At 41.7% G+C, this 27,912-nt stretch overlaps 1 protein-coding gene across 2 annotated transcripts; it reads right to left on the bottom strand.

Moving 5' to 3' along the window:
- Nucleotides 1-1,945: 1,945 nt before the first annotated feature.
- gnb1l (guanine nucleotide binding protein (G protein), beta polypeptide 1-like) lies at nucleotides 1,946-25,441 on the bottom strand. 2 transcript variants are annotated; one of them, XM_046035789.1, is made up of 7 exons: nucleotides 19,036-19,156; nucleotides 18,406-18,585; nucleotides 17,921-18,046; nucleotides 17,519-17,681; nucleotides 14,133-14,225; nucleotides 8,109-8,324; nucleotides 1,946-2,717 (listed from the first exon to the last, which is right to left on the bottom strand). In XM_046035789.1, the coding sequence occupies exons 2-7, from the start codon at nucleotides 18,513-18,515 to the stop codon at nucleotides 2,439-2,441; spliced, it is 987 nt and encodes a 328-aa protein (XP_045891745.1). In that variant the 5' UTR covers nucleotides 18,516-18,585; nucleotides 19,036-19,156; the 3' UTR covers nucleotides 1,946-2,438. The 2 variants fall into 2 exon arrangements, with proteins under 2 accessions (XP_045891745.1, XP_045891747.1); XM_046035791.1 differs by lacking the exon at nucleotides 19,036-19,156 and adding an exon at nucleotides 25,338-25,441 and having other exon boundaries at nucleotides 1,947-2,717.
- Nucleotides 25,442-27,912: the final 2,471 nt, after the last annotated feature.

The raw sequence follows: 27,912 nt of genomic DNA, 5'->3' as shown, positions 1-27,912 counted from the left end.
AACAAGGTAAGCATGTCATTAAAACCACGTTCTTGAAGAAACAAGTAAGCAAAGATTTCTTAAAAAAATAAAAAGGTTTTCAACAATTTCCAAGTATGAACATCCAAAAACGTAACTTTGAATACAAGCAAGTACCAAACCTGCACTTTACACACTTTTTTTCAGTGACAGTAGTGTCACGGCAAGGCAGCTTGTCGAGCACATGACCTTGTCTTTCCTCTGTTCACTAATGATTCGTGGCCATTATGCTAGTCTGGCTCTTTGATTTCTCAGGCCTTTCCTGTACAGCATGATGAGCTTCTCAACTTGGGGTCATCCCGGGAGACAAAGCCTTTATGAAGCAGAACGTCTGGCGTTTGAAGACCCTGGCCCCCTGGCCTCCCGGCACCATGTTGTAACACACGAGCTCCCATGCTGCTCATTGACTCACAGAGATATTATTAGAGACAGTGGACAGAAAAACAACACCTCTCTATTTTCTCTGGGACTTTCACAACAAAACCCTTTGCCTCGGTCATGACAAATGCCTGTTTCTCATAAAGACATCTGTATTTGGGATTGCATGTGAAGTAAATGTACAAGTTAACAATGGTCTTATTTTAACATGCAAATGCTGATGAATCCTCTCACAAAGCACATTAAAACATAGGATTTTCTTTTTACATCCCGATGGTTAGGTTAATGTAGATTTCTTCATTTTTTTTCCTAAGCCTTTTTTATTTACAAAAAAGGTCATACTTTAAAAAATAAAATCAGCTCTTGAACAGTTAATACTGACCAGGGAGCGCATCTACAGATCAGCACTTCCTCTAAACCAACATCTCTGTTCTTTATGTCCCCGCTGTGATTAACCTTGTTTGACAAATACAGCTCGGGTCAGGCTGGAGGGCCGGTGTGTTAAGCCGAAGCCTGCTAGAATAACAACACGGGATTACATAGCTGCTCAGGTGCGTCGTATACCTCAAATTCAAATCCACTGGAGCAAATCTCCTATCAGATAAGTCAACACAATCACATCACAAAAGGGCTTTAGCAAAAGGTGGCCTGCCTTCTTCCGTGCCTACTTAACTATTTGAAATATATCAGACATTTTAACTGGCCCTACATCGTAGGTTAGACTGTGCCAGATATATACCCAGGTGTATATTTATTTGTATACACAGTAGGAATACTTTATCATGAAAATAAGGGTAATCAGGGTGATCTTCTTCGCATGCGGTTGATGCTACAGCTTCTAACAGCTGTTATACTGGAGGGCAGGAAATGCTACTCTCAGCCGGTCTAGCATGTAGATGCATTAAGTGCAACCTTACTAAAGACAATTTACACTATGGCAGACACGCTGTGTAAAAAAAACACATCCATATTAGTACCAAACCCAGAGTTAACAAGGCTTTGCAGTTATGTTTCAAATATTTATTATATTATATTTTATTTATTTATTATATATTTTATATTTCATATGTTAAGATTAGACAATGCTGAAATGGCATTTTGGATCTGTTAAAGCTTTGGTAGGCAATGTTGAAGAAACTAAACTAACTAACTAAAGAGACATTTCTAGTTTCATGTACAGTGATGGCAAGGGATTTTTTTTTTTTGATTTATTGATTGCTGTTGGGATGTTAAGAGGACTTCAACAAATATAACAAAAAATGCTTGTGAAATACATTAACTACCCTATCTGTAAGGAAAGAATAGTATCATGAGTCAATAAACCTTGGCTATTCATGAAGTCACTAATGTAATTTTAGTTTGAAATCAGTTAAGATTGATTTCAAACACCAGTCCTTACTCAAGTGAGAATATGCTGAGCGGCAGACGAGTGTCTATTTTTGGGAATAATCTAGCAGGATTCAGTGCTGAAACAGACATTGTGTGAGATGAAGTTGAACTCATTTTGGACAAATATGGACAAAAGTAACCACTCGCTATATATATATATATATATTTTTTTTTTTATTATTTTTTTTTTTTTTACCTTAGCATGTATACACCAGGTTTTTAGATCCACTATATTCAAGATCAGGTTCCATGTGGACGCTACTATTTTAGCAAAGGCAAGCGTCACACAAATATATTTCCCCTATTTTTATACTCTCCGTCTGTCCTCAGGGCTCAGAGCTGAGGTGAGCCCTGTGGTCAGAAGGTGGAAACCAGATGAATTTGATTCATGACAACTTTGAATTAGCCATTGCTAATTCATCCACCCGTCAATATCATTTGGCACTAGGTGGTGAGATCACTGCAGGACCTAAATATCAAGACACTAGTAAAGCTAAACATAATATACACAGTCCAGATGTTCAAATATAAAACCATTGCTCTAGACTATTTCTGAATTGTTGGCCACTGACACCAGTTTGGTTGCACCAACATCAGTCCAGATGAGGTTAATATTAGCAGTAATATTAAAAGTCCTTCCAAAGCTCAGAGGCTCAGCCGGTGTCAGCTCCCTCGTTGTATATTGACCACAAGCTGACCCGCTGGTCCTTGGATCCAGCAGCCAACAGTCTTTGTCTAGAGTCTTGGTGGTCAGAGAAGGCCACGCTCAGCACCATGTCAGTGTGGTACTGAAGCACCGCCAGTGGCCGCAGCTTCTTCCACCCAAAAACCCGCACCCGATGGTCCCAGCCCGCTGACGCCAGAAGCTTACTGTCCCCCCTGATGCACAGCTGGGAAACCCCAGGGTTGACCAGCATCACACAGTCCTGGAGCTGTAAAATCACAAAGAGGAAGAAATCTTAGCAGGTGGTAAAAGCAGGTTAGAACCATGTATCAAGAATAAAAATCTCAAACCAAATGAACCTATTGTTCATGCAAACAATGAGACACAAATAATCAGACAAACTAATTAGATCAGTGAGTCGATTAATCTCTGCCAGCTAAGAAACTAAGGCCAACACAAATACGTACAGGGAGACTACAGAGAGACTATCAGCTGATCTGATGACTGAGGTCCAAGTGTGAGGCTGGACGTCTGTTGAACCTGGCCGTAGACTCCTGGGACTCAATCATCGGCCATAAAACATTATGGCACGAGGGCTGCACGCAAATCTCTCTGCGTCCCCCTATTTGGTTTGGAGTAATGGAGGCCTATTCTGGAAGCACGATTTGAGTTACCTTTGTCACAGTTTGCAAGAAAGAGAGAGAGAGCATCTCGCTGAAATGCTTGTTTGCAGAGGCCTTGTTGCTTTAAGCGCCTCTGATGAATTACATTCACACTGAAAGGTCTGGTCAGCGGGAGAAGAGACCCGATAAATACACGGCTGTAACGTCTGCCTGCTAAAGATTAGCCACAGCTCCCTCTCCCTGTGATCTACAGTGTCCCAATGACTGTATCAATCTCTCTAAAAGGGGCAACATTCTGACATATTATAATGAATGGCGGCTAAGATCACTTTCTAAAGGGCCTGCTGCGGTGGGCATTCCTGGGGAGCGAACGTGCTCTTCCTGCAGACTAGGGATCTCTGCTGGACCTGTAGATGGGATACAAACATCTGGACATGGGAGCTGAAATCAAACTGGACAGCGTAAAAATTGACTTCATAAGTTGTGTCTAGGGAGACTAATGGCCTTGAATGGGAGGAGACTTTGGGGGAATTTATCTGCATGCTCCTGTTCCGGGCAGGAACCATCCACAAGCTGCATGTGGAAGATATAAGCCAGGTACTCATAGCCCAAGTGGATAAAGTGGAATGCAAGGGAGAGAGGGAGCAGGAGGAATGTCATTGATCAAAACAGAGCAAGAAAGCTAAGGTCAGAGCAGGCAGTGATGGGATTGTCTTTTTATTTTTTTGTTAATCAAACCATCATCGCTGGCACCACTAGTGTGAAACAGAGTGTGGCTGGTTAGACCAAACAAGCCAGATACGCTGATACAAAGAAACCCGGGGGGTGAAAGATTGTTTGGAGCTTTGTTATTACCTCAAGAAGTCGGTATGCCCCTTCCTCTCTCCATCTGGTTTGCATTAGAGGCCTGATAATGATGGGTTTAAGTGTCTGTTTTTGTTTGTTTTGCTTCCCATAGTTTGTGTCAGGAAATGGCATTTGTTTCATTAGAGGGTCAGTTGTAAGCAGTAAATGGCTAATGATGCAGTAATGGTCATTCAACAGGGCAGGCTGGCTAATTGTTTTTACTTTCTACAGTCTGAGAAAGCACAAAGAAAATCGGTGCCCGGTGCTATAATTTTAAAGTAATGGTGCTCTTGTGCAACTATGCTGGTTCCCGAGCTGCCCGTGATCCGTGTTTACTCTGTGATTTCACGTGGCCGTGGCGGTTGAGCGTATTAGTGCTGAAACGATTGCCGGATTAATTGATCGACACAAAAGTAATCATCGACTATTTTGAATCGTTTTAACTCATTCATCAAATAAAAATTCCCAACATGGGCTTGTTCTGCTGCTTTAATTCAGTTTTATCTTCAGGTTTTTAATTGTTTATTGTAAAAAAAAAAAAAAAGATAAACATCTGAAGAGCATTACCTACCTATCACTACTTTCTTACATTTGAACTAATTCATCTATTAATCACAGAAACAGCAACACATGAATGTCAAATATTTGCTTAGTCTTCATACATCAGAAGTAAATGGATCATCTTTGACAAATACAATGATTTTATATAGTAAATGACTAATCGACGGAGAAACTGATAGATTAAAGGATAATAAAAATGACTATTAGTTGCAGCCCATGAAAATGTTTTGTCTCCAGATTAAAATAACTATTTGTTCTACAAAAGGAAATTGTGCTGTCGTTTTATTTCCATGTTCTCCAGCAGCAGCACTGTTATTGCCGTAAAGCCTCACAACTGCTGAATAAATACTTAATTTGCTGCCATTAACCAGGTCTCAATATGTAATGAAATCCATTAGCTATAACCGGGGAGTGTTGGATCGCTGTAGTCGCTTGCTTCCTTACAACCTTATCAGACAGAATTTGTCTTTGGGCTTCAACATTTTTTTTCTTTGAACACTCCTTACTGGCCTGTGTTGCAGCATGCAGATACACACACACACACAGCAAGACTGCTGTCTAAACGCCAGCTTTCTCAGCTGTCAGGAGGCTACTAGCTCTGCTCAGCAGCTGGGCCCACTACCGCTTTTGTGCCCTACGACAGATCCAACACAAACCCACACTTCGGGATCCTCTTTTGTAGCATTTCGCCGACAGAGGAGACTTCAAAAGGAGCGTCCACTTGGCAGGTCTCACTCAAGCCTCCCTCCACTTTTCTCCCTGTCTTTCCCTCAGTCTTGGCACGGATCTTGGCGTTCACGCTCATCTACTGAAACGTCCCATCATCGCTCACTCACTCGAGCCGAGCGGGTGGGAGGCTTTTCGCAAGGTATTTCTGACACACCCTGTCCCTGAATCACACTCAGCAGCGGGGAGATTACAGCCTTTTGTCACCTTGCCTGTCAGAGCTTGGCTCCGGCTGACAGGAGATGGATGTGTCAAACAGATGAGCAGACCAATCTACTAAAAAGAGGGGGGGGCTCCATAATTTTTATGACAGCAGTTCATACATGCATCAGTCCAGAATGGTGTATGTAAAGCAGACGGAAGTTGGACCTGAAATGACCTGACCCATAATCACGACTGGCTGACGGGTACAAGAATACTGAGATGCAGGTGACTACTGGTTGGAGACCTTAGGTATATCTTCACATTGTAGTGAGGATGAGGGTCAGGGGTTTTACCTGTACAAAACTGTCATCAGTCTCAGCTTGCTGTCAGCCATGCTTGATTTACACTGCTAAGCTTCCTCAGTCTATACCTGCTTTCCCTTTTCCTGTCCGCGACCTCTGTCTTTGTCTTTGTCCTGGAGGAGCCCGTCACTGCACTTGTCAATACATTTTAGTGGCCGCCTAAATATACGTCCATCTGGCTTAACAGCTTGTAAACCCCAACGCCCACGCCCTCATAGTCTCACCCTGACACATTCACAAAAATGCACGCTAGAAGGAAAGGGGAAAAAGGGGCTGAAGATGATGCCTCATTACTATGAGAAGATATCAGGCCAGCCAGGTCAAACAGCAGATAAAGGCCTCTGGGAGCCATGTGTAATATATTAACCTCCATTCCTGAGGCTATCTGTCTTTATCTGGGCTTGATAAGCTCACTTCACAGCCCTTCAGCTTCACTAAATCATAACTGCACTGCGTTGTGTCACATTCAGTTTCCCCTACAGTTCACAAAAAGCATCTATCTGCCTTCCCAGCCAGCTCCGCTACACTGGGGTGTATCGCAGGGGTAATTTGTGGGAAGTGGGATGCTGTGGCACTTATAGCCTCCTCAGCCTTTATTGCACCCTCCCACTGTGAACTACTGTTCCCTTTACTGCAGATGTGTTTTTTGTTTGGTTAAGGGGCCTCCGAGGTTTTGATATTTTTATTACCTCTCACGGGTCATCCGTCAGGACGGGGTCCCGGGTCCACCACCAGGCAGGTCCCCCCGCCCCCTCACTGCTGCCACACAAAAATACTTTTGTGGGAAGAACTGAGGATAGCTGTCTGGACGTCACACTGAGCTGCACTTCAGGATAATTTAAAAGCCCCTGTTGGATCTTTTCCTTCTCCTTGTGCTTTTTTCCTGTCATCCTCATCCTGGATTACATGCTGAATCAATATTTTGTTGCTTGAGCAAAATAAACCAAATAACCACTCTCCTCCTGTTTTTGGTATATTGAATCAAATCCTTCGTGGTGTTTTTCTAGACGCATTTTCAGAGGGAGGAAAAAAAATGTGCTTTGCAAATATTTCTAATTCAAGCATTCATTTGTAAAAAAAAAAAAAAAAAAAAAAGCCTTGGAAAGAATAATACCCCTTCACTGTGCAGGAGTGTACTATATCAGCTTCAGGTTCCTTTCTGCTCTGATTCATAAGGGTTGGCCGCTAAATGGGAACATTGCCTTTTGTTCATGAAATCAAGAGAAAATATAGCTTCAAATGAGGCGTTAAGTCTCTGGAGCGATGGCTGTTATGTAAAATGAATCATGGTACAAGGCTGATGTGATCTATTTTGGTGTGACATAAGATGCTCTAGTATGGACTTTAGTGTGTGGTTTAGTTTTATGTATTTGTGTGTGAGAATCTGTATGTCCTGTATTTTCAAGGTAAGTATGCATTAGTATCCCGGTAAAGAACAACATTGTATTAGTTGCTGAACTGCTAAATGAGATAAGTAAAGGATTTTTCCTAGTTGTTACTATACACTTACAAATACAATTGCATTTCCTGATGTGTTTTTAAAATGTAATGTGTGACTATATGTCAGTGTGTGGGTGGGTGGGTTAAATCTGGAGTGACAGATCCAGCCCGGCCCTTGGCCCCTGGCCCTGCCAATGCTGTGTAACCAGCAGCTGATTTATGGCCCCTGGAGCCCCGCTGAGCCTCTTCCTCTTTGGCCCCTGATGTTTTCCAAGAGAGCCTGGAGAAAGGCAACACTCGTCTCTTCCCATCTCCACCATTACCTTTTTTTAAGATTCCGTGGCATTTAGCTGGCTCTCTTGTGAAACAATTAGTGAGCAGTTTGGGGGTCCAGGAACTTAACGAGGGACACCTCAGTAAGAACGTGAACATTATAATGATTACTGGGTACTTGGACTCCAGAAGGTACTTCTGCAGCTGGCAAGTCGTAGTTTGACATAACAACCAAAATAACTACCAGTAATTTGAAAAATATAGGTATTGTGATTTGATTAAAAACATATATGCACACACTGAGTCACTACATGTTGTGACTGAGAAAATTGTAGCACAACAGCAGCTTTTAGCGACAAGAAATATTTATCTAAAAAAAAGTAATGGATAAATGGTTTAAATGTCCAATTGTATGGAAGAAATATAATAATAATAATAATAATAATATACACTTAATACTGGGCTTTAATAGTACTGCTCACCCAGCTTTTGCCACATTTTACTGTGTATGGATAACTGTCATAGTTAAATAAAAGAAACTGTTTAAAAATACTTGACATTTGGAACATGATGGGTGAAGGCGTACATTAGTTCATCTTACAGGACTGTGGGGGTTCATCAGACAAAAAAACGTTTGGGGACCTCTGGACTAGACAACACCACTGTCCTCTGTTCTCTGCTGACCTGCAGGTTGTTCTGTCTGTCCAGCACCCAGGAGGAGAGTTTCTTCTCAGAAGAGCCTGATATGCCCCTCAGACGCTTGGTGTCAAAGGTCAGACACATTACAGGCTCAGGGTGGGCTTTGGCTTGGCTCAGCTGGGACCTCTGCGTTACATCCCAGAGCAACAGGGAACCGTCCTCGTATCCAGCCACCAGGAGAGGTCCGGGACCCGAGTCTGGCTGGAAGTGAGGGAGAATGATAAGAGAAAGGAGGAGGGACAGCGAGATGGGAAGAGAGAGCACAAAGAGTAACGTGAGGTATGATGTGAGATGAGAGCTGTGAGGTAAAAAACCACAGAAACCGCTGCGTGGTGCTGGAAGCTGAGTGGAGCAGGAGGTTATCATCCTGGAAGCTCCCGCTGACACTCGGAAAGACGCTGTGGGCTCCATTCGTCAGCCTGCTGCTCTCTCTTTCCAGAGCTCCATTACATCACTCCTCACTTTGCTCCTCATCTATATTACTGAGCCACAGGCCTTGCTGCCGGCAAGGATAGAATAGTGACTCTCTGCAAAGCTACAGCAGTTTTGATTTAGATTTTCACACCAATTTTACATTTACTTATTTAGCTGACGCTTTTATCCAAAGCGGCTTACAATTGCTATGTGTGTCAAAGGTCGCACACTTCTGGAGCAACAGTGTCTTGCTCAGGGACACATTGGTGGATATGTCACAGTGGGGAATTGAACCCTGGTCACCGTCACCCAATTTTCTTTAATGTGCTACTTTTCTATTATTTTTACAAACCTTCTCTCTCTCCTTCAGGACCTTTACTATAATCCACAATTACTGAGGCACAACATTAGGGCTGTAAAATTAAAAACATAACTAATGTACAGCACTCAAAAGTTTTACAACACCCCCATTTTTCTAGTTTGTAGTGAAATATAAGTAGTTTTAACTGGACTTGAACTACTTGTATTTCAGTAAAAACTAGAAAAATGGGGGGTTTCTAAAACCTTTGACCAGTAGTGTATTTTAATAATCTAGAAATTGTTGCATCATTTGGTCTCTAAAATGTCAGAAAAATGCAACGTCGAAAATTCTCAGAGCTCAAGGGGCAACTTTAAAAATTAAACTCAAACAAAAAAACACACTATAATTACTTCATGCCCATTTCACCCCGGGACATTACATATCCAGCTGCAATGTTTACAACTGGTGAAACCATAAGAGTAAATCTTTCAAACCCCGTGAAATGAAATGAAACCAGGTGTACCAACAGGCATCCAATGCAAAACCTAAACTACACCACCTCTGTTAAATATACATGTACCAAGCAAACTGTACCAAGCACAACATGCAGTAATATGCATAAAAGAAGAGAAAAGTAAGCAGCATAACATTTAAAACGAATGATAAAGCGGTGCCTCCCCACTGTTGGGAGTCACAGATAACCTCTCAGTGCTAGCTAGCTCCTTCTAAATGAGTGTGTTTGATCAAAAAGGCGCAGAGGCTGTCTGGTTCTGTGAAGGAGAACATAAAGGGGAACTGATAAAAACTGGGGGCTTCATATATCTTTGCACTGCTGGAGGAAAGAAAGGAAGGACTGAAGGATCGAGAGAAGAGAAGGTGGGATGGACAAAAATCCTCCCTATCACATTCACACATATGCCTGGACTGTTATCCAAACTTTTCCAAGCTTAAAAGACTTCACACGGGCCTGTGGAAAAGAAGAATACCTATGAACACACAGCACAGATATACACTTAGTCTCGACTCGTGCCTTTGCTTTAAAATACCATCAGGCCCCCAGCAGCAAGAGCACTGTGCCCTGCAGAAGCAAGGAGGGAAAGAAATGTTTTCCATATGTGCGAGGGGGCCATGTCTGCCATTTCTTCATCTATCTTCAAGTCCTCTTCTCACTTAACGCTCTATATTTCTCTTCTTCTAGCTTTAAAACAAATTATAGACAGAGTCGTGTATTCCTTCCAAACACATCAGCGAGGACTAACACTAAGGGATTATGAAAACAAATAAAAACAAGTGAAAATCAGTGGCCCCCTGCTTGCCGGCAGGGCCTGGGCTAAGCGTTCCAGGCTTGGGGCCCACCGTTTCACTTAAGTGGAGGACCTTCTTGATTGATGATGTCATGGGTCGGAGGTCGGGGAACCCTGGGTAGACACCTAATTCATTATATCCTCCACGGGCCTTTCTACAAGAGGGCTCTCTGCTGGAGTGGGGCTGGGGCTCTGAGAGGAGATTCATCACCACAGAACAGCTGGAAAGACAGATGAATGGGAGCTGGTTGAAGAGGCAGGATGGAGCCGTGAACCTGGCTCTTTTCTACAATGGCTACTAGTTGGGGTTCAACCTGATAACAAGCATCTGACAGGTCGGTATCTGAGTACATAACGTGTTAAAATGCATTTTGAACAATTGCAAGCAATGTCATTCTGTAATTTCATCACGTAAACAGCATTTTCATTATTAACAATGCAACTATTTCAAGCTTGTCTCCAGTCTTTTGGTCGCTCAGGCAGTTGGTTCAGACCACAATGGTCCAGCTAGGTCATCAACGTGGCCTCTAAGTTCTCGTTACTTTTCTTCCTTCTTATAAAACAATCGCATTTGTTGGAGAGGTTTAAAATCCCCCTGCTGCTGAGGCAACAAAAAAATACAAACGTAATGTAAAGACCCTTTGGAAGACACTAAAAACAAGCTCGAACAAATAGAGACAACATAACTATAATTCCTGAACCATCAGAACTAAATCAGCTGTAGTTCCTCCAAGTTTCCAACTCAAAACAAATTCACTGCACAAGCAGACTTCAATTCCATGCACCGCTGAACTCCATGAAACTAAGTATTATTTTCATTGGCGATTTAATTTGCCAATTACCTCTTGAATAATCCATTAATCGCTTGGTCTATAAAATGTGTAAAAATGCCCAAAATGATATCGTCAAATTGCTGTCCACAGTCCAAACAGTCCAAAACTCAAAGATATCGAATGTAATGTCACATAAGACAAAGAAAAGCAGCAGATGCTTACAACTGAAAACATGGAACTAGTTAAAAAAGCTGAGGTTAAAAAGGACTTAAAGGATTAATTGAATTATTAAAAATGTTACTAAGTCACTCCATTACTTGCCATTTCTTAAACCATGTTTTTCCTCTTTCTCACTTTCATGATTTTTGAGTCAATGAATCAACAGACTTTCCATATGCCCTGTATGCTTCTACACTCATTACAAGTCCTTGAATTCAGCTGCACTATAATTTACTGCAACATGTTGACTAGATTTCCACTCTGGTCCAGTATGCACCAACACACATCTATGAGAGAATGTGATCATTACAAGCATTTGTCTCAACATTACAAGAGATATGTACAAGTAATCAAACTAAAATTTGATTAAATCATTATTAAAAAGTCATCATTGTGAAATGTGTCACTAGGGAAGGATTATCCATATCGGGCCTGTGGGCAGATTAGATCACCGTTTTGAAATGAACCAGTTTGTGTACATCTTCTGGCATTGGAGAAAGGAAAAAGTCACTTATCATGTTTTAGGTTAGGGTTTTTTCCATTTTTATGGAAGAAAGTCACCAACTCTTACTATAAGCACTCTAATACTGTTACAATGGCCTTTATTCATTTACAGCACAGATTCCAAAATTAAAATGCTTATATTGTATATAGCCTGTTAACAAAAAAAAAAAAGTAGTAAAGCAAAACAGAAACTAATCAGTATAAATAAAGGCCTCCACAAGTGCCTGCTGGTAGTGTCCATCTTTTTAATCATTATCATCTTGTATAGATTGCAGACAACTGCCGTGTATTGTACTTTGGCATTACTTATTGGTGGATGTGTGCTGTGCTATTTTGTGTATTTATGATACTCTTTTATGTTTCCTTTTTTTTATCTGACCAGGAGCAAAGGCAGAATATTAGGAGTTTAGGATAATTCTGGCTCATATAAATATGTGGCTGACGACCTGAATTAGCCAGAAATACGTGGGTGACATCCTGAACTTATTGTATATTCAGCAAACCCTTCTGTGTCATTTCCTTCTGTGGTAAGTCCTTCCAAAATCAGGAAGAACCCAGAGACCAACAGCTTGTTTGCTGATGTGGCCGCCACAGGCCTCAGGCAGGCACTGCTTCAACATAAGGAACCAATAGTTTCCTCCGGTCCGCCATGATGTCATGGCCACGAGGCAGCAAGGTGATGAGCTGAGAGTGATGGATATCTGTATAGGAACATTTCCTTTCCCCCGCCAGCCTCTGTTCACATTAAAAGCCTTGCACATCATACATCAATACTGTCCCCTTGGCCAGGCCCTACATCCCCGCACACGTCAAACCCACATGTGGAGGCACTTTCTTCCTCCACGTCTGCTGTAGTCTTCAGTTCATTGTCAGATTCAGAGACATCAGATAGTAAAGCTCTGTCACCTTTTTAGACATACCCCAGCATATGAACTAAGAGCTGGGTGGGACATCGCTGAAGGGAAGCTGAATTGAGAAGAAAGTGCAGTTTAACACCGCGTTTAATCTTTTCCATACACTCCAGCAGAGAGGGGCTTAAAGGCCGACAATAAATCTGTTGGTGAGTCTGTCTTGGAAATAATGAAGGATAATCATTTCTCATCTCAACGGTGGGGAGAAAAGAGGGAGGGACGGGTGAGAGGGAAGACAGAGAGGGGAGATAATTGTCAGTGGACTTTTTCATGGCGTGCGTGTGATAGAGAGAGACAGAGTGGAGAGAGAGGGTGACGGTGTCAGCTGTTGCCTCCTGCTGTGTGAGGTAAAGGAGACAGTGGGTAGCATATGAGCATTTGAGGTGAAAGACATGATGATCATTTTTTTTTCTTATGACTGACAGAATGTGTGCATAGAGTTTACAATATGCCCGTGTGTGTGTGTATAAAAGAGATTTCACACACACTCAAAAACACACTGGGTTTTCTGTCTTTTCCCAGTGCACTGTCAGTGTAACAGATGAACATGCCTCGGCCTTGACAGGAATCAGGCTGAAATGATTTAGAATCACCTGGGCCCTTCGGCTTTGAAGTCAGACAGCTGCCTGTACTGTATTACAATGATATTATATAATTTATAATGATATAATTGATCATTATGTTTCCTGGCACTCAACGCTGAACCAGCATTGGTTCATAAATCAGATGATGAAAGGTTGGTGTAACAATGAAATCAAAGGGAGAGAAAGAAAAACAAAAATACAATGTCAGCATGCACTGTGAGACTTTACTTATCACACATGTCTCTTTAATAATTTCACAAATACTGTCACCTATATGTCTTTTGTAGTTAACTTAAATTAAACTAGCTGTAATTAGTATTACAGGAAAACAGAACTGAATGCACTCGAGCCAGCAACACGCCTCAAGCTGGCTTTAAATAATAAGCCGTGTTTTGATTTCTGTGGCCTGTACAGCCCATAAAATGTATTCAAACCATCCTCAGTCTTGCATGAATCCCACTCTGTCCCCCAAAGCCCTAAACCCAAAGAGTTAATAATTAACCATGACAATAATTACAGGGTCTCTTAACTTTCGACAGCATTTACAAAACAGAAAGCAAACTTTTTGTTCGGATCAGATTGGATGTACAGCTGCAGGCTGATATATGGCTGTGAACCCCCGGCCCTTCCAAACGCTCTAATTACAGTGTTGGGACTCGTTGCCAGCTGAGAAGAAACGCTTGGAAACATGGCCCACGACGAGTTGTTGGGCTGTATATCATGTGCCACGTCTCTCATGTGCATTTGTGTTGACTTTTCTATTACTGCGTTTTGTTATGGGCTGCTGGCCAATCTAAATAAAACAGGTAAGTTTTGAAAAAAACAGTACCATTTAAAACAAGGAGGAGAGAGAAGATAGAAGTTCTCCTGCTTTAAATAATGGCTGCCAAGGTGAACTCGTGGAACTTCAGACGCAGTTATACAGTAGAGGACACTTGAACCCTTTTTGGGGGGTTAGGGTAAAAGAAATGCAACCATTTCTGTTAAAATTACACTTACCTGCCACAGTTGGATACACATGACCATCCCCAGCTTAGCGTCTGGTACCAGCGTGCAGACTGGGGTCTTACTGGGTAGCTCAATAATCTTGATCTGCAGAAAACACATGACAATTAAGGGCTTGAAACTCATTACAGATAGCTGACCTGTTCACCTCCACCTTCTACAACCACGCTAGCGGCTTTGTGAGTCTGTACACAGTGACACAGCTTTGAGCTAAATGCTAACATCAGCATGCTAAAGTGCTCACAGTACAATGCTAACGATAATAAGGTTTGATGTTTATTGTGTTTGCCATCTTAGTTTAGTAGTGTGAGCGTGCATGCTAATGTAGGCACCAGAATGCATAGAATTAAAACAACTGATTGATTTTGAACCTTTTTTTGTTGGTTTTTTTTGGGTTTTGGAAATAATTTTGGCTGGATATTACGTCATAAACCAAAAGTATTGCAAAAGTGTAAATTTCGACCTGACGAAGGCGCCAAATGAAACTGTAAGGGATCACTAAAGTTATTACAATTGATCCTGAGGGACGCGTGAACATCTGTACCAAATGAATGACAATCAGCCGATAGTTGTAAAGAAATGTTTCTTAAAACCACAAATATGAATCATGGTGGCGCTAAAGGAAAAGTTTCACCCAAGTCAGTAGGTTTCGTCCTCTCAGAAACAGCTGTTATAGAAAGTGGTGGACAGACTAAGAGACAGACCAACATTGCGATCCCTGTCGTACTAAAAAATGTTGTCAATGTGTTAAAATGCTTTGCCCAGATTCAATTTAGGTAACTTAGGTAACTCTCTGGCCGTTTCGTTTTTTAGGTTAACCTCAACTGTGATCATTTCTTTGCCTTCTCAGCGTCTAAGGCCGCTACTTAAAACCCTCAGCTCTTAACTTTTTTTTTTTTTTTAGGAATATAGCAAATATGTAATGTATTTTGTTTTAATTAATCTATTTTCATTACTTTTGCTCTAATGTTGTTTGCATTATTGATACCCAGTTACAGTTACACACACAAATTGCCATTGGACATAGATACGTCTACATGCTCTCTGCCAAGTCATGATTTGTTTGTCTTCAGAATTCGAATAACAAAGCAGCAACCTGAATCTGTCATTGTGGTTCAGGACCTCCGCAGATCAGAGTGCCTCTGACCAGCAGTACAGTACCATCCATCAGTGCAGAGCAGCCGCCTCACTGTCTATAATAAATCCTGCTAAAGCCCGACCCCGTGACATGAATGGTGTTTTCCTGCACACATTGGCACTGATTCTGATAAAATACACAGCTTAATGAAGCCATTGATAAAGTGTCTGCCTTTGTATGTGTGTACACACACACACACACACACACACACACACACACACACACACACATATCACTACCAAAACTAATTTCTTCGACTTCCTCCGCACTGATGATCCACATATTCATCCTCATTAGGCCTCACATTAAACAGCCCTTTAAGGGAGTGATCTGTATTTTAGCGCTAGGCCACATCTGTCCTGCATGTTTACCTCTGCTTGCCTGACAAAGACCTGTGAGGACTTCTCTGTGCCTCAGGTGATCACTGTTCCTGTGTGGCATCACACTGCCCATAAATAAAAGACCCACACTATTAATTACGGTTTCTGCCATGGCAGCAATCTGCTGGCAAGAACGTCATTGTCAGCAGTAAACAGTAAAACCATCTTAAATAGCTAACAGGAAAATGTAATTCTGTTCTCTTTGTAACATACCTAAATATTGACCTACCTGAATACTGCCTATGGCACTAAATCTCGCCATTGTGCATTTTATGTGGTGTATTGTGTTCGTGTGGGAATTCATGTATGTGGGTGTTTTATAAGCGGATACATGATAAGCATTTGTCTTGGCTAGTTATGTCTGTGGAATGGGGTGGGGAGACCAAATGACAAAATCGGCTGTGGCCTGTTTTGGTCTACTTTCTATGGGTGTTTCTGTCTGTCGGTGTCTGTTGGGACAATGGCATTATTGAGGTGCTGGGAGTCACAGGCGCCCTGATGCCTGGCCTGCTGGACTGGGGTTAGCAGAGGCACGTTTGGCTGGATCAGGTGACTGCTCTGTCTCTTTCAAGTGTGGCTCCTCCACAGCGGAGCAAGTAACATGAATCTGGAGGCAATAAAAGATGGCTGGATCGCTGGCTGCCCTCTCCGCCATCCCGCCTCACTCCACACAAAACCCTACAGGCTTGTGTTGGGTGTTGAGCATTAAATTCGAGACACTCTGTGCAGACAGAACTGCGATTTCATTCCAGTGCTCAATCTCTTCAGTCCTGGGAATTCTCCTTTTAACCCACCAGTCAAAGATTTAAAAATGTGAACAGCTACTTTGACTATTTCATCAGCCAAAACAGCAATTTCATTTACTGAATGGCATGTTACAAGAAAAAGCCAAAATGAACCGACATTCAGCTGGCGGCTGGTATTAGGTTCCGATCTTTGCAATGTGCATGATGATTAACCCTGAATGCTGGTTTGGTGATGATGCAGTTTAGATTCATGCTTGACAGTTCCAGGCTGCAAACTGCACGCTAACATGTCACGATGACTTACGACACATTCATTGACAATCTGCTAAAAATATTACCACCTCCACCTGAATTCCAGCCATTTCATTTTAATGACTCAGAAGACACGCAAACAATCACAGAGTGGTAATAGGAAAAAGTGATTGGGTTTTGATGCAAGAGAACGACTTGTGCTGTGGGTCTTCCAATTTTCCACTAACCTACTAAACAGTACTAAAAGCCTCAAATATGTGTGAACGCTTAAAGTCAATCCAGCAAACTGGCAACAGCAAGTCTGGTCAGGTTCAAACAGGTTGGCATGTTTTATACAAAAGTCAGACTGTTTAACTAATTAACCATCCCACCTGCCAATACATGGATGTTTCCTCCTGCTAAACATAGAACAACACTGACAGTGCACACTTTATTTCCCATCTTCCTTTAAAATTAAAATAAAACCCCCTTCTTAAATGTTTAAAGGCTAACTAATTATAAAAGCATGAAAATTGAGCCACTTATACATATTATTGTAGAACTTTCAGTTTTATACTGGCTGTCTGAGTAAAGTCTTTAACTTGACACTGCAGCATTTAGGCAAAAGTATGCATGTGAACTTTTTGATACAATTTAACAAATGACCACAAATACATACTGTCATTATTTTTATATATTATCCCAAGCCAAAATCTGAAATAAAATACTAAAATTTTGCAGCTTTGGTGCGTGTTTAGCTTACAAAGTGACATTCCCTGTAACCTAGAGCACATCCCAGCATGCACTGGGTCAGAGGCAGGGTACATAACGGATTGTTCGCAAATTTATAAATGGGCTAAAGCACACAGACGCCTGCACACTAACCTCTTCTGTCTGTTGTCCAGCAAAGGCCAGCAGAAACGTCCCAGGGCCCGTCTCCAGCAAGGAGCACTGACAGAATCCCACGCTGTCTGTCCACACAGAGTCCACCACCTCACTACGACCTTCACTCAGATCCCAGAGACAGACCCGCATGTCCCGTCCCTGACTGCGTCATCAACAAAAAGAACAAAACAAGACAAAAGCTGCAGTTATTTGCATATTTCAAAACACATGCTTACTATTAAATCATTTTATCCCCACAGGTTAATGTCATTGAAAAGCTCAGTTAATAAGAAAACCCTAAATTCTGTGGTCAAAAAATAATATTTTACTTTCCCAAACGCTCCACCAGAATGTAATAGAAGACGTGTTATAAAAAATATTAAAACAAACTGTCTTCCTCACCTGATCAGGGTATCGGTCGCCTGCAGTGTGTTGACCCAGAGGATCGAGCTACCAGAATGACCTTCTATGATCTTCTGAGCCCTCCTGGTGTTCAGGTTCCAGATATGGATCGCACCCTTCTCTGACCTGCAAAACCCAAGAGGGGGCTTTATAAAGGCTTTTTAAATTGCTCATACTGTATATATAACATATCATTCCACATGGCTCTGCTCTTTCCTATGCCAAGATTTTCTCTTGTCGTACTAACCAACACTGAAACAACACTAAAGCTTTTGTTGCATGGTGCTTTAACAGCCGGTCTTACACCTCCAAAGTCTACCTGTTTTAAAAACTAAAACGAATCCTGATTGGCTGACTTGGTATCTACTAATCCTGTCTGTGTGTCTCAACATAATCATTACAAAAAGAGGAAAAGATAAACAAAAAATATCTTCACTGTTTGAGGATGATGAAGAGTCAAAATATGAATGAGATAAAAGACTCACCCAGAAAACAGGAGGGGAGTGTCCCCTCCATGGCAGCTAAAGTGGAGGGTGTTGAGGGACCCACCAGCCCCCCTCAGGGTGTAGATTGGGGTCGGAGCAGGACGAGACATCCCTGGATCATGCAATCAATGTATGGACGCAAGAAGGCCACAAACCCATGTAATGCCTAGCTGAAACAGACTAAAAGAAAAGAGAGCCAAGTAACTAGCAGTTATTTCTGTGACTGATCTGAAGAACTGGAAAAGACGCAGTTGGAGCCAAAAAAAACGACACTGTGCTGTTTCAGCAGAAAAGAAAAATGTTCCATTACAATCAGGTTAATTGGACTCTTTTGAAAGAATACAATAAGATGAAAGTTAAGTGTAGGCCTGAACTCCAAAGTCATCAGAAACCTAGTCATCTCATTTTGTTTTTGCACAAACACTGAGCAAAGACAGAAAGTAGCTCCATTTTGCCTTGAAGCCTTTCTCTCCCAAACAGCAGACAGTTACGTTTAATGCACTGTCTGTACTTTCTCTATTGTTAGTAGCTACAAACCCCGTGGCTCTCTGTCTTCCTCCTTCTAGTCTACATGATAACACCTTTCTTACTCAATACGTCATAAATCACAACCCCTGACAGCTTAATTACAGTAAACAGACGGCGATTCAGGCTTCTCACTCCTCATGTGATCAACAGCCGTTGTCCCAGAGGCAGAGGTAACAGCTCAGGCTTTTATGTCGTTTGTAGGCCGGGCAGTCGAGGAAACCCAACCGACCGCAGGTATGCTGCAAGGAAATGATGCGTCAACGTTAAATTGCATCGAACGGCTTCAGTAGCTAAGACGCAGCTATCCAACTATTTTCTAAAGTGCTCGTCATGTTTACATTCACAGGTGGCTCGAACCCACTTATGCCAATATTCAGTGTATTTAAATTGGACCATTTTTAAACCCCCCACACTGTGAATTCAGCAGGACGCATCCCTTCTTCTCAGCGTTATGGAACTCAATGGACAAACAATGACTTCAGAAACAACCACTCACTCAAATATAAATGAACAATTAACCTAGTAATTTAAATAAAAGAGCTTGCAGGTTTTACTGGCTGCCACCCCCAAGGCTGTTAAGTAAATTCCTCCCTCACCACATAATTTTTCTACCTGGTTATCTGCAATAACATGTTCACGAACACCAACTACCCGAAAACAAACCTAAATATGACTTTTAGAAAAGGAACAAAATTAGCCTCTCTCACAATCCTAGAAGTTTTAGAACTAAAGTAGCACACAAGAATAAACTCAAGCTGGCTCGTATAGATTGAAAAAACTAGTCATAATGTGTTTATTATTGAGCTTCCATCTGGTTTCCCCGTTTTCAGTCTTTATGCTAAGCTAAGCTGTCTCCTGACTCAAGCTCTCAGATATAAGAGTGCTATCATCTAGCAAGCAAGAAAACTAGCAAGTGTTTCCCAAAATGTTAAACTATTCTAGCACAAAATGGGTAACTATATGTTTGAGGTCATCCAAGTTAATGAGCTCACCCTCTCCTCCACTTTTACTTATCATAACCCTTGCTCCGCTCAATCAGTAGATGCTGAAACTGGAGCCTGAGGCATTCAGGAGCAACTCATTTCAGGAGGTTAGTGGTTAAATTGTCCATGTGAATCTGTGAAGCGGAAAGACAGGGACCCCTGACCAGCCTGCCTACTTAAGGACACAACACTGCAGTCTGATGAACTCACAAGGAAACAGTCAACCCATCAGCTTTACTATCCATTTACCACTATAGGAAGACACATTGCATGCCTGCAAAATGGAGCATTTGCTTCAATGCTCAGTATAGAAAAGACTAACTTGAAAATGTAACATGACAGAAATAATTATTTGGTTTTTATTTGGAATGGTCGAAAGCATATTGCTGCTCGCACAAGATATTGACTATCAGGTATCACTCATATCTCTGAACCAAAGCAACAGAAAACGGCTTGGTCAACAACTGCACAAACTTGTTTTTGTGTGGTATGAAGAAAATGCCAAAAACTGTCAACAGTGTTTTTGTAAGGGTCTATCAGTAAAGCCGTTTCTCCTGAAAGTGGGTGCGTAAGGATGCATTCCAGTGCCAGAGTCCTGTGCCTGTGTGTCAAAGGGTGAGGCTCACCCTGATAACAGGTGGATTAAACATCCCTTATCGTCGTCCTGCAGTAGGCCTGCATGCCGCGGTGAGTCACGAACAAAGCAGTCTGAAACTGGACGTTTTCATTGTCTCAAGACCGTGGGGCTGTAAGACTTTCCACTGGCAATCACAGCTCACTGCCAATCACAGATAACAGCTGGGGACAGTGATGGAGCTGTCACTCGGGGACTGCAAAACCAAACTTATTTCCAAAAGATGACTATAATGGGCACTTTCCCCCTCCTGTTTTCCAGGCGTCAGCATTTCCAGTGGCTGAATTCACCTCAACAATAGGTCTGTTGTGGTGGCTGCAAGTGAGTCACCCACAAACCCAAATACAAACATGCAGGCAGCTCAGGAAGGGAGAGAGGGACACTGTAAACAAACAAAGACGGTGGCAGGGTGTCAATCAAATCTGTTTGCAAGGACGCTCAAATTGTTCCTTGCCAACAGAGAGAGGCAGCCGAGCAAACAATCAAGCCGGTCACTCGTCAAGCTTGTATGTTTGACACCAAAAAACATCTTATAGTCAATGTTAAGATGCCTTGATGGAGGAGTGGCAATATGTAGCTGGGGGCAGATGTGATCTTATGGTCAAAGATTCTCTGCACCAAGCAGTTTTAATGAACCTAAGAAGCTTTCATAAAGCGATTGAGCAATAGATAACACATGCCCAATAGGTCAGTGAACTTTCTTATTAAAAATGTCCACAGGAAAAATCTCAGAAATTACAGATCGGGGTAACAAGCTCGGCCTAATGAAACTTGTGTGTTGTGGACAGGGTATAATAAATCAGACTGACTGATTAATATACCTGAGCTGGATGTGGGAGCCAGTGAGAAGAGGTAGGAGAGGAGGATTGAGGCTCCTGCTGGCCCTGTAACAGATAAGACAGCTCTGGAGTAATCTGACTCTAAGTCCGTGGATAAAGGCAGTTTGTCTCTTCTTGGGCCGTCTGTCCACACCTACTGGGTAATTAGGCCTAATTATGAGAGAAAGGTCCGCTTCCCCTTCATGTTATTAAATAAGAGCCAGCCTCGTCCGCCAAGCATCTCTCACCACCAGCAAGGGGCTGGCGACCTTCAGATCAAACGCAGCCACTATCTGTGCCCCCCCCGCCCCCGCCCCCGCCGACTGCAGCACCCGTTCCCCTCCTCAGCATCACTGCACATATGAGTGCTTGAGGAGGGAGGGGACAGAGAGGGTATTCGGTATGATATGGGGCATCAAAGTTTTTTTTGAGTAGAGGTGAGGGGGGAGTCCTGTCCGCATTCCTCGCTTGGCTCTTTAGTGCTGGTATCATGTGATCGGCAGCTACCCGCCTGAGCTGCCCCCTTGTCAAATTCTGCCATTCATAAATAGGAGCAGGGAGGGAGCGAGGGAGGGAAATACTGATCACAGAGGTTTATTATAGAAGCTTTATAATGCCCCAGCTTCACAGGAGCCATTATGGAGGCATGGGATCCCAAGATCCCCGTCTGATATCGGCCTCGTCAAATATGAGATCTGAGCTGCATGATGAAAACTGAAAGTAGATTACACATAACTCAAAAGCTGCATTCTAGATAGGCCTTCCAATGAAAAGCCACCTTCATAACATTTCATACCATTTATTCTCCTTTCTTTTCTCTGTAAGATCTTTGCCAACTTTGTCAAAAAAAGATCCCAAATCCGTACATTGCTGCTACTTCATACCTCAGCTATGTCATTCTGCTGTTTATCACAGGCAATAGCTTTATCTGCTGTTTTCCTGCTTTTCCCCGTCTCGCCAAGGGGGCACTTCCACCTCACAGGCTGGTCAGTGGGTGGTGAGCTGGCTCTTGGACTATTAGTCAGCTCTCCTGCGCTGACCCACCCCCAACTAATACAGATCCTTCTGGGGAGGAAACCAATGTGCCAAATTGAGAGCGAGGTCTATTATAAAAGTCCAGTTAGACAAACAACATGGGAAGTGGCAAGGAAGACACACGCCCTTTATTGTGTCTTGGTGGGGGTTATCTGGACTGGATAAACAGCCCAGTGTCAGATAGAGGCTGAAGTCAGACACAAGTGCACCAACACCCACTGTCAGTCACAGATCCAATGAGTGGGAAGAGGTGGCATTGTTCACGTGAATGGCGTGAATGCTAAGCAGGGGCCATTGCAGATAAGAGCTAAATGCCTTGTGGGTGTCATTGAGGCAGGCACTGATTGAGCACTGTGTCAGAGGGTCCTGTTTTAGGAGGTGCTGACTGTGGTCAACAGGTACCAGGAGCCTTATCTGTTTGCATTATCACCCATTTCCTCCATGAGGTCATTTACCTGCACACTAGAGGATAAACGGACACAAGAGAGTCGACAGCTCAAGTGTCATCATACATCTCCACACGTTATGGGTGTGATGGGCTTCGGATCTACAGGGATTTCTGCTGTCCATACAGCAAAGATATGATAACAAAATGTTTATGGTGCCATAATCCCAATAAGACACCGTACAACAGGGGATAATAAGCACAGAAAACAACAAGATGTTACACTTCGTCAAACAGCACATCCCCTTGTGAGGTAACTGTCAGTCATCTTCAGTGGTGTGATGAGTGACTGCATGAACACTAAGTAATGAACGATGAAAAGTTTGAGTACTAACTATTTGTACTTGTTCAAACAGCTTCCAGAGTTCAGCCTGAACTCTCCTACCAAATTAAAAAAGCTCCTATAAAGGGGCAAAGTGAACAAATCAAAATCTAGCACAACTCTTAAGTTGTGCACTTGTGCATTACTATGGGAGATACTGTGAGATGGGGAGCCCCGTGATCAATTTCACAACTAAAAAGCTCTCTCATACAGTGTATACCTCTATCAAATCTGCCCAAACCTTTAAATTAGCTAATTTAATATAATAGCTAACATAATATAAATGATCATAATAGATAATAGGAAAGATCTGCATTTGGACTAGTGGTCAACCCCAGGGCCGGGCGATATGGCCAAACATTTTATCACAATAAAAAAATTCACATCATTCGATATCGATAGTTTTCACTATAAATGTCAGATCATTATTACTTTCAAGTTTAAAGGCAGATTTTTGCTCCTGAGTGACAGTTGAGAACCAGATGGTTAATTGTTGTTTTAAACTATTCTTTATGGTCAGAACATGACAAACATGTGCCAAACAGTGGATACTGAAGCTGAGGTAGAACATTAAACAGTTAGAAAATCAATAAATATGCATGAGTAAATTCAGTAAGATCTTTTTTCAGTCCATTGTCCTCAAAAAAAGAAATCTCTCAATAGGAAAAATAAGTGCTAATTCATTCTAATAAATTAAATCCAACATTTATTGAACATTTGTTATATTGTTATTGAGGAAAAATATATCACAATAATTAACTTTATTTATCGGTTTACTAGGGCTAATAAACCGAAATGGGTTTTTCAAATGGCCGATGCCGATATTTAGAGAGCAGGGCGGCCAATGGCCAATTTATAATGCCGATATCAAAACAAAGAAAAGTCATGTATAATTCAATTATACCATGCAGAGTACAATCTAATATAGACGTTATCGTCGTCTGTAATGTGCTGTTTTAGATGGAAGCTTTATTAATGAATTAAACAGAAACATACGTTGGGAACGTGACTGGTATTTGGAGAGAGGGGTACAGTTTGTCAGAAGTGACGTCATTCAGCTGCATTATTCTCTACAGTATCAGAATATATATATTTAACACTAGCCAGTATTTAGTGTTAGATTAGATCTGCTGTCATTTAGGATAATAAGTTATATAGGCCTTCTGACTGCAGGTATCAGCCGATTGATTAATTGGTCTGCCACTAATTTGTAATTAGATCAGCTTAAAAATACACTTGACACACAACCGTGGCAAACACGTGCCAGCCTTCTTCATTAAAAGTTAGTGCAGAAATTCAAAAGAAAATAGTGTTTTTTTTTAAAGCTTCATCTAATATTAAGAAAGCCATTAAATATATTTTGTATCTGCTCTAAATTGTCCCACACAACTCATTCTTCCAAAATTAAGTTGCCTCACAGCTAGTTCCACCTTCCAAGACATTTCATGAGCTTTTGCTGTTGCTTTGGTAATTGGCAGACAAATGCATCTTTGGTAATTGTGAGAGCCAACAAATAGACCTGTTCCACCAGCTCAACTTCCATGATAGCACACTGTTATGTAACTGGTATTGTTTCACAGCTCTTGTTTTGTTCATACTTTACTGTCTGTTAATTATATAATAACGTTACTTCCATTATCTGTTTCTGTATAGCTTTTACTCTTAAGTAGACTAAGTAAGAGTCATAAAGTTATGATAAGATCAATTGTATGTACATTGCTGACAGCAAACATGAAACGGGGCTTCAAACGGATCAAATCGGGACAAGAGTATAAACGAGAAGCGTTGCTGAGAATTGTGAATGAGCAAGAAAGCTTGTCGTTAAATCGCAGCAATTTTGAATGGAGTTTGGTACGCGCGTGTCTCCATGCGACTCAACCGGCTGAGTTACACTCACAGCGGTCTTCATTAGTTACCTATTCGGAAACTAAAGCATTAACTGAGCTGTTGGGCTAAAAACGAGAAAAAGTAAGACTACAACTTATATACATATAAACACTTAGGCTGTCACATACTGTTATTTACAAGAGTTAGCAACAAGCTAGCAACTGCCTACAAAAACAGCTGCACACATCCCATATACTTCGTTATTACATGACAGGCATTATCGCTGCTTAAAGTAGTGTCACTACAGTAAAAACGAAGCTAACAAAACTTTACAAAATACCATTTCAGTGAGACACCGGTGTTTGACAGTTGTCAGCCAGCTTTGCAAGGAGGGGAAACAAAACATGCGCCGCACATGAAGGACCTCTATTTACAGCAGATGAGCTGCCCATGAAAGTGCCTGTATAGAAGAGTCAACTCTCTCACACTCTCTGCTCAGCCTGTAGTTTTCCTCTGGTATCTCCACTGCTATGACTGCCTGCCTGTACGTGTGTTTACTACTTTCAAATTACAGGATATGTGCATCAGGATATTTCTATTATGATGTGTCTACCGGTATTTGCAAAGATATATGTAGCCTATAAAAAAATATTATGAATATATTGAATAGATAAAAAAATAAATAGGTAGGTGTATGTTGGATAAATAAAGAGCAGCGTAGCACTCTGATATAATGTATTAAAATCTGATTATGATGGCTGTTGTTAGATTGTGAGTTAAAATGCCCATTTTCTTTTAAATAGAAAAGAAACAAAAGAGAAGAACTCACTAAACTTTGAAAATCTCTCAGATATAGTATATTCTCTTTTTTAAATTCCTACTACTTCTATAATGGGCTTCTATAAAGTCTTAGTAGCTACAAAACCATCAGAACTGAGCGATAACTTGCAAAGCCATACAATACTGCACAAACAGGACAGTCTCTCTCTTTTTTCATCCTTTCAGTCTAATGGAGAAAGAGAGACAGAGAAAACACAGGGCCCTAATCCACAGAGCACACTGGCCCCTTTCATGGCAGTGCTGGGAGAGACCTTTATTTGTCCATTCCTATCATGGAGAAAGCGGGTTTCAAGCTCGGCTAGGTCTGAGCTGGAAGATTAGATGAAACCAGAGTGTTTTAAACCTCTTCTGCAGCCATGGATTAGAGTCAGCCAGTCCCCCGGCACTCTGAAATGAAACAATAAGGAGTACGGGCGGAAGGTGCATGGCATGTAGGTAGGTTAGAAACCTAAATCTATTTGTCCAAGAAACAAAAAAGCCACATAGATTAAGGAGAGCACTAAGTTATTTTTAAAAAGCAGGGAGGGAAAATACCTAAAAGTTAATTTATTTGGGCCTAAATGATAATATTTCAGCCTAAGTAGCCTTAGTCACCCCAGTCATAGTATTTGGTGCATTACCGGGGTGCAGCAAATGCTTATTAATGTACATGTGAAACCTCTTAAATTACATTCTCATCTTCTAGACATACTGTACTCAAATTATACGATATGAGACATACAATGTTTTGGTTTTAGAGTGTATCTAATTCCCTAATGAGCCCGATGAAATACATAAAGACTTAATGACATACAAGGAAAGGCGTAGAGCAGCAGTGAGTTTAAACCAATTAGTGCAAATGGAGGTGGCAGTACGGTAACCCCTCAGCAGGAGGTGGGAGAAAGTGTCTGCTGCCGTGCCTGGACAGATACCATGGCCTACGTCCTCATCAATTATTCCTGGCATCTCATTTTACCCAGGGCCAGGGAGGGTGTACGGGACAATGCCAGGGTGCACTTGAGAGCTAGAGCCTTGGTCTCCCCATGGGTCCGAGGAGGAGGAGGAGGAGATGGGTGGGGGTCTGTGACAGGATTGGGGTGTGTGTATACAGTATCGTCCTTCCAACCCAAGAGGCTGCCTGGTAAGGAAATCCCTGGAATTCCACTCTCGCTCCAGCCGCCCGGTCGTGGGGGCACGCAGGTCACTTTACAGCTCATCACCAAATTAGAAAGGCTGTGGGTCAGCCTCAGCAGCAGCCAGACCACAGAGAGATGGAAATAGATTGGAGTGCTACGATGCAGTGTGGTGGCGCTCATTCACCAGGCTGCTCTCTCATCATTGAGAGGTAAAGGACTGCGCTGTATGCCATGGAGGGCAAAACGTCAGGAAGGAACACTAGACAGTGCTTTTCAGTCCCTTGAGACAAACCATAAAGTAATGAATACATAGTGTAGACACAGAGGGAGACCGATGAGAATGAGGAATTTTGTGGTTTGAAACAACATAAGATATACACACCAAAATACAACGAAACAGAGAATGCAATACTTTTCTATTGGGTTTTTAAACGTGAAACTATTACATAAAACATAAAATAAAGCCAACAATAAAGAGTAAACTATAGTCAATATTAAACAGTGTACGTTGGAACTTTATTCAAGCAAAAGTGAAAATTCAATTATGTTTTTATACATGCAACATGGATATATATTGACTTGACTCATGAATATATTTAAAGCAGTTTGTAGAAGGACATTCTCATCAAGAGTGTGTGCTTCACCAGAAGGATCTGTTCCTTATATTTCCATGTTATCTTTATAATTTTCATTAAGACTGATGATTTTCAAACTTTTGTTGAAGCTAACATAAAATGCCAGCTCACTTCCAGTTTACTGCAAACTAAATGAAATTACACTACAGCAGCAAGCCAAGAGTCTTTTTCATGTGTTGTTTTAATTATTTTTATTGAACTATCATAGGTGAACAAGAACACAGAATACAGACACAGATGGAGGTCAGCTAAAGGATTTTTACCGTTAATCAAGTTCAATGCGAGTAAACAAATGACTTTAGCTGCTTTGGTTTCACGGTCCTGG

Source organism: Micropterus dolomieu, linkage group LG21 (genome assembly GCF_021292245.1).
Source record: "Micropterus dolomieu isolate WLL.071019.BEF.003 ecotype Adirondacks linkage group LG21, ASM2129224v1, whole genome shotgun sequence".
Lineage (NCBI taxonomy): Eukaryota > Metazoa > Chordata > Actinopteri > Centrarchiformes > Centrarchidae > Micropterus > Micropterus dolomieu.
The sequence above is the reverse complement of the archived record's forward strand: the minus strand, read 5'-3'. Positions and strand labels throughout refer to the sequence as shown.